Below are 7,668 nucleotides of genomic sequence, written 5' to 3'. Positions count from 1 at the left end.
AGCAGCAAGAAAAATGTTCAGTTTTTCAGATGTAGGTCAGTTCAAAGAAATACCTAAATGTTCAAAATTTTCTCTGACTCCCTTGATTCCACTAAATTGATTTGGAAATCTGTCAAACATAGTCTTTCTTCACTCTCAGCAATTGCTGAGCAACTTGTCATTCAACAATGTTACTGTCTGCTGGGATAGTTCTTCACCCAAGCCTGGGGAGTTATTTCTTGTCTGTTATAGCAAGTGACAAGTTTTGAATGACATCTACTCTAGTACCAGTAGTGGAATTTACATTGGAGATGAGAAGAACTGCTGCTTACAAAGAAAGAGAACTTGAAATTCACATGCTAAAGTCAGATCGGTGAGGCGTTCAGCTCAGTGGGAACAGTAACAACAGTCGGTGGGGTGAGATTTAAGTAAGGGGAAAGAAAACAAGGATGAATGAATCCATAGTTCTTTGAATGTGCTTTTCTTCACTCCATGTAGTCATTGGTAGAGGCACTGGGTTTGTGAACAGTTTTAGAATATGCCTGGGAGTGATCAGAGGTTGAATTTAGACCCTTTTTGGGACATACATGGATTCTAATGAATCCTTCCATACATTGCTGATACTAATAATGTTCACTGTCTTAAGTGATAAAGCTTGTTAACTCTCCCCATGGAAGCTTCTGAGGCACTGAACAGCAAGTGAAACACGCAGACGCATCCAACTATTAAGTCTCATTTTTCTGCACTAGAACTGGAGATAATTGCTTTTCTCTCTTTGTTTAGCACTTTCAGACCATGTTAAAGGCAAAGTTGAGTGTCCTAACTCTTCGGAAGGAGCCTCTCCCAACAGTGATCTTCCATGAACCAGAAGCCATTGAGCTGTGCACCACAACTCCCCTCATGAAGACCCGAACTCACACTGGATGCAAGGTACTCGCACACATAAACTTCAGGAATGGACCACTGTGAAGGTGTCCAGCATGCGTGTCAGGACTTTGAAGACCCCAAAGTAACCAACACTGAACATTGTTGTTGTTCTGGAAATTCCACTAACTGCTACTGTTACCATAGGTTTCTAAATCAAAAAAGTCATTGAGTGTTTCTGACCAGAAATTCTGGACTTCAGGAAAAAAGATTTGGGTTGTGGGCACATTGCGAATTGTGGCAGATCTCTGACAGCCCACAGTGGACACTGGTTACCGTTAACACTGCCATTGTTTCTTTAAGTGCTAGTGCTGAGATGGGAGACAGCAGTCTGTAGTAATAGAGGTATACAGCTACTGAAATAGGGTTGCAGCTTAAAACTCAAGGTTAGGTTTTCTTGGTTGTTACGTTTTGTGTTGCGGTTGTTTTTTGGTGTTTTTTGTGAGAGAGGAAAAAAGGAAAAAAGGGATGGGGAGGAGATCTTAATTTGTTTAAGCAGCAAAATGAATTTGCTCAGTTACATCAAAGCACAGCTTCTGAAAAAGCTTCTCTTCTGTAAAGTTTAATGGCTTAAGAGTTTTGAGTGTTCTTCTGTGGTAAGAAACCATATAAAAAACAAAACAAATAAATCTGCTTTGTTTGCATCTTCTGTTGGAGCCATTTTCCTTGGTCGCTGAGGTCTCCTAGACTTGCAGATCAATGGGCAGCCTTGCAGACTGAGCTGGGTACCAGTTTGGCCTCTGCTGCCAGTCGGGGCTCAATATCCAAGTCCCCCTCACCTAGCCCGGCTGCCAGTTGTAGGGAGAATCCTCCCACCCTTGAGAGTCTTGGTGGAAATAGAGAGAACTGTGCTTCAGCTTCCATTGCTTTGTGAAGTGTCGGCTCTAGAAGAGCCATTGCCTGATGCTCCGTGTGTTGGATAAGGTCCAAAGTGTAATTAAATGTCCTAACCTCCTCCCCTGGCCTTGCGTATGCTCACATGTGTGGACACGCTCTTTCTTGTTGGAGGATCTGGTGTGAGACGGGGTTGGAAGAAGTTGCTTCTGTGTGTGGATGGCAGAGGCTCGGGGCAAGCCTTGAAGAGCTTTGCTTGGGCCCCTCCACATCTGGCCTCTCCTCAGCAAAGTTTCTCCTTGAGAAGTGTCATTTTTCTTTGATTTTTTGACTATCACAGTAGCCAAGAAACAAGACCATTGCTGGGTGTTGAAGCAGTGCTGCCCTGTGCTGGCGCAGAGATATGCAGGGCGAGTGACCCTAATGTGCTTTGTACGGTAGCTCGTAGCATCTGCTTTTCCACAGAGATGTCTTTTGTCCTTTACGTGTGCATCTAATGAATATTTTTGAGAATATTAGCTATCATTAAATGGTTCACAAAGTATCTGTCTTTCACCCATAGTGAAGGAGAATTTGGACATAATAATGCTTTCTGAAATCAGTTTATCTCTGTGAATCTGTGTAGAATTTAAATGGACATTTTTGCTTAACCTACAGTCTTTCAACTGGAAAAGATGAATTACAGAGAGATGTTGAGCCCCTCAATGAGGAGAATTTCATTCTATATTTAGAGATCTCTTTTATTTATTATTTTATTTTCCTGCAATGTAACATAGTAGTGGTGACTAGGGAAGATCTGCCACCACGCTCCCCTTCTCCTGCTGGCATTTTTGTCCCTTCTCCCCTTCCTCCTGTAGCTAGCTCACCTCCTGCCAGTGCTGGAGTCTTTCGGCAGTGTTTTTGAGGTGGCGGGCAGCCCCTCTTCAGATGATTCAGCAGTTGTGATTGCCAGTGCCTGCCTTGGGAAGATTCCACGTGTATGTTGTTCCTATGCTAAGAAATCTTCTCCAGTCATTAATGGAAAGGCTCCATTTTACCCAGTCTCTCTAGTCACCGCCTCTTTCTTTTTCCTCTCTCCTTGTTTTCTGACTAAATGTATTCTTCTCTTACGGGTCTTGTACCCTCCATCTCTTTATAGGTAATTAATCTTCCTCCCTCCCTGTGATTATTAGTTTCTTGCTAAGTAATATGATAATAATGTTGCTGTAACAAAGCCAGAATTTTATACTGCAAGCTTTCGCTCTGTGGGGTCTGATCTTTCATTTTTCTTCCAGGTGTAAGGGGGGGAGATGCTGTAGAGTCACTGGTGCCACAGAGCCTCTCTAGTTCCGAGACATAACCTTGTCAGGATAGAGCATAGCATCCAGTTTTTACTCTTTCATGAGTCACTCTCTTTTGATCCTTAATCGTTTTATTCCTCTTGACTGAAATCCCTCCAATTTTTTCTATGTAATCTAATTAATGAGATAGCATCATTCTTCTGACAGAGGCTCCAGACATCTTATTTTATTGCACAGCTTTAACATATAAGCCTCAGCTGATTATGGGAACTCGACACATGCAACAGCACTGGTTTGCTGTTCAGGGGTCTGAGCATTGGGTTTCTTACACGATTGTTCTTTTCCTTGTCCTTTCATTGCAAGACAGGCTTGTCCTGTTTCTCTTTCATTTGACATGAGCTGCTGAATCCTGAAGAAACAAAACTTTTCTGCTGAGGTCCAGTCTCATTCTGTAATTGGATGGGACGGTTTTAAGAACAGCAGAGATTGCTTGCTTGACATCATCTAGGGGGGACCCTCAAAATCTGGAAAGTTAAAAAATTGAACAAATTCTAAGTGCTTTTCTTTCCTGCCTGATTCCAGGTCTGATGCAATTTAGTTGCCATTGTGTTTCCTAACATATATTTTTTATGTAGAGAAGAAGGCTTAAGACTTGTTACTCCTGTTACTGCAGGTCTGCACCTGCCCTACTGGGGCTGGCTGTGCTGTTGCCAAATCACGTGGGCGTGATGTCACCAAACAAGAGAAACAGATAGTATTTGCACTGGTTTGCAGCAGAGAGCTTTAGCTGCACGTTTTGGAATTTGTGGTGCTGGTTGCTTAGTGAGATGGGGTTGACTCAGAGGCTGTAGTTCCCAAAGGACACCTTCTTGTCCCCTCTTCCTCTCCTTTCCTCACTAGTCCTCTTTGCAAATGGGCAGTGACAGCCCTGTGCCCTGGGGTTGGACTATTGTAGTCCCATTCAGCAGATTTCTGAGTACAGAGCAGGATTTCTGGGTACAATAAAGCACTTGGACTCTGGATTTTTCCTGAGGGGTCATTTGCTTTTGTTTGAGCCGTGGTGTATGTTAGGTGAGAGAGGCAGGTCTTCGCTTTTCCTTGCTGGACCACACTTTCAACCATTGGTTCCTAATTTGCCCTTATTTAAATAGAGTGTGTGATTTAGATGTGTGTATATAAAAATGTGTCCATCCTTGTTCATATCCTAAAGATTTTGATGAGACTGTGGCTGTTTTGCTTGCAGGCCTTACATGTCAAAAGTGCAGTCTTGTGCTTCAGCTGGAAACCTCCTCCTCCCTTATCACAACACTAAGTACCAACAGATGGAAATGGAAAATCTGGAGTATCTCCAGGAAATAAATTGCTCTCTGCTCAGAAATATGTGCTTTCGCTGTGCCTTTTAACAGATTTTGTTTAAGTTCTATGTGTTTTATTCTTCCTTAATGTCCTAATCGGCTTACACTGATTCTAATGTTTCTTGATTTCAGTCCCTTTGAGCTATGATGGTGGCAGGAAGGGAACTGTCTAAATGACTCTATCCCTTCTGCTATAGCTTTTCCAGGCCGTGCTGCAGTAACGCAAAAGGACAGAGGTTAAAAATGCTGCCTGCGATTTTTGAAGTAGTGTCATAGGTTTAACTTTTTTTTCTTTCTATTGAAAAGCACTTCAAAGTGAAATCGGTGTTGAATAATCGGTAGCTCGTTGTTATCCTCCTGAGTCAGGTGATCTTATTCCTCTGGTTCCTGCCAGTGGACAAGCTTTTCTAAGCAGCCTGGAAGGCTGAGATGAGAGGAGCATAAACAGTGTTAATAATTGCTTTTCTTAAATGGGAAGATATATTCTAATGATATGGCATTGGCAGGCATGATACCCATTGCTTGCCTGTCTTATTGGATTGAGTTGGTGAGCTTATTAGTTCTAGCTTTGTGGAAGGTGTGTTGTTGAAATTTCTTAGGCTTCTTCCCCTTCATTGGTCCTCAAACCCAAAAGTAGGTGAACGACTCCCCTCTGCTGCACTGTTACTGTGTGCAGGTTGGTTTTGTGTGTCCTGCTACTGAATCAGTCAAAATTAATGTAAAAGGAACATTGTCTCTCTTTCAATACCCAGAGACCAAGGTGCTTTTTCCTGTTTATCCTGTCCTGTTGGCTCAAAAGGGCTGAAAGTAATGTGCCCTAAGAGTTTCTGAGATGAGGAAATCCAGATGACATAAATGTGTGGTCAATAGTCTAGTGCTTTACTTAAATTTTTGTACATAATTTAAAAACCCTACTCCTCTTGAGCACTTCTTGCTGTTTTGGCTACTGAAACCATAAATGGTTGGAAGCTGCACGTGCTCCTAAAACTATCTCACTTTATCATTATGAAGCTTAATGAAAATGTTCTCTTTGCAGCTACAGCATGGCCAGGAGTGATTGTTTTGAGTGCAGGTTTATCCAGCTGTGAATAAAAGTCCAGCTAGTGATCTGGTCTTCACTACCATTTTGCAAGTCTGTAATATTGAGATGGCCATTAACTTTAATCAAGAAATAAACATGTGAGACAAGCTGAACTGTGCCTCGCTCCCGAGCCTGCCATTTTCCACAATGTGTAATGTGAGTTTGAAGCACAGAGCTTATTTTCTTCTTGCCTCATTAAAGGCCTTCTGTTGTTATCCTTAAGCATTACATATTTTGTACTGTGACTTGAGAGCCTGTTTTTCTGCCTCTTTCTCCTCTCATCAAGTGAACCAAAAGGATGCATGTGAACTCTTGCATGGGGCAAATCTCAATAGCTGCAGTATATTTAGATATAGAGCTCGTTGGTGAGAGAGATACAGAGGCTTTAATGATGTATTTTCCAAAATCAAAGTGCATCAAATATACTAATGCCCTAATAAGTATCCTACGTAAAGATGAAGTATTTTGTTTACTTTTTCTTCACGTAGTGTAGTGCTTAATACTGAAGTTAGAGAAGAGTAGACTACTTGCAGAAGCCTTGCTCGTGGCTGTGTCCCAGAATGCTTCAGAGAATTTGGCTGAATCTCATTCTCATATTGAAAATGGGGAGTTGCATGTGCTCATTTCTTTTCCAAAATATGCCTGTTTGGCAAGGTCCTGCCATGCACCTAAGACAATAATGACAGCTTTGCCGTGGACTCCATGGTGAGCATGTGGGGTGTAACTATGCAGGACGGCAGCCACGTTCAGGCAGCACACACTGCTTGGTGTTTGTCATTGGCTGCTTTAAGCTTCAGAGAGGGTCTCTTGCATGTGATTTCATTTGAAAAAAAAAGAATTATTACATGCACAGGAATCCCATTTATGTCAGTGAGGATTTATGTTTTAAATGAGTGCAGAGGAGCTAACAGAAATATGAAGAGTAGATGCAAGTGGAGAATGTTGTTAGACCATTGTAATGCTTCATTTTCTGAAGTTCGAGTCTTAGGTGAAGAATATAAATCAACTAAAGCAATTGAATTGGTCTTAAATTGAGCATGCTTTAAACAGGATCTTCTGCAGCATTCAGTTTTGCTGTGTTGGATGTATTTTGGCATAATATTACTTGCTTACCAGTAAAGTGGCATTGCAAGGCTAATGTATTCTGAGAGCAGTGGAAGTTGTGTCCTGTCAGATATGTTGGTGGTATTTTTTTCCCTACCATTTGCACCAGTGACATTTTTCAAGCCATGGTTCAAATAAAGGGCATCTTGTTATTCAGGACGTTCTTGCATCCCATCTGAAAATGGTCATATATTTCAGTCAGCTTCATGTTTCTGCTTTAACTAACAGGAGAAAGTATAGGGCTGCTTTCTACACATAGCGGGGTAACTTTGCTCTGACTGTATGCATGTTAATTAAAGGAGAATGGTTATGCTATTTCTGTTTACTTTTTGATTTTCATTAAGAGTGTGTGTCAAGCCATTTTGAAGAGTTCCATAAAAAGAATAAGACTGCCACCTTGGGAGAAGAGCACTGGTGGCAGGGAAGACTCTTATGATACTGCCACATAGTGCCTGCCAACAAGTTCTGTCTTTTGCAGTCCAGCACAAAGCCAAGATACCAGTATGAAGCACAGCGGCGAATGTGAGGTTTGGGATAGCTACAGATGTATTACGGTATTTATTTTTTGTGCTGTAGAAAATGTCGTGCTCATCACAATTGCTCAGGCAAAGCCTTCTGGTCATAGGAGCTAATTGCGTCCGTAATAATTAAGGTTCAGATATCTAAGACCTAATAGCTTTTGACAGACAAAAATTAAAATGAGATTGAAATTTATTATGGTGGTTACACTGAGCAGATGCTGCAGTCACTGTCAATTGTTTTGTTCTGGTGTGTCCTTGAGAAGCATTTCCATGGGCTGTTTTCCGCGGAAGGATGAAGCTGTGGTCTGTGTGGCTGGAGAGCACAGGGGAGCTGGTGCTTCACCGTGGCCCTCTGGGCACATGGGCCCTGCTGTGAGCTGGCTCTCTGAGCAGGAAGCACCCTTTCTTTGTAGTAAGTGAAGTTATTCTTTAACAAAATCAAAGAACTTCTGGTTCTGTTGCTGTTGCTGTCTGGTACTATTGCAGTGGGCACCTCCCCACTTGTCAGCGTGCTGAGAGAGTTGTTGGCAGATCTTTTTAGGCAGAGATTTTCGCAACAAATATCTGTGGTTATTCTGTGAAGGTATTTT

General features: G+C 42.0%; 1 protein-coding gene across 1 annotated transcript in view; it reads left to right on the top strand.

Annotated features, from left to right (window-relative positions):
* The first annotated feature begins 766 nt into the window (after window positions 1-766).
* PID1 (phosphotyrosine interaction domain containing 1) overlaps window positions 767-7,668 on the top strand; it is a 43,546-nt gene continuing 36,644 nt past the window's right edge. The window contains exon 1 of the mRNA XM_009865909.1: window positions 767-909. Within this exon, the coding sequence (XP_009864211.1) occupies window positions 775-909 (135 nt within the window). The 5' untranslated portion in view covers window positions 767-774. The remainder of the gene's footprint in view (window positions 910-7,668) is intronic.

The sequence above is a fragment of the Apaloderma vittatum genome, unplaced genomic scaffold (assembly GCF_000703405.1).
Source record: "Apaloderma vittatum isolate BGI_N311 unplaced genomic scaffold, ASM70340v1 scaffold21733, whole genome shotgun sequence".
NCBI classification, from domain to species: Eukaryota; Metazoa; Chordata; class Aves; order Trogoniformes; family Trogonidae; genus Apaloderma; species Apaloderma vittatum.
Note: the sequence above shows the minus strand (reverse complement) of the source record. Positions and strands in the feature narration are given on the sequence as shown.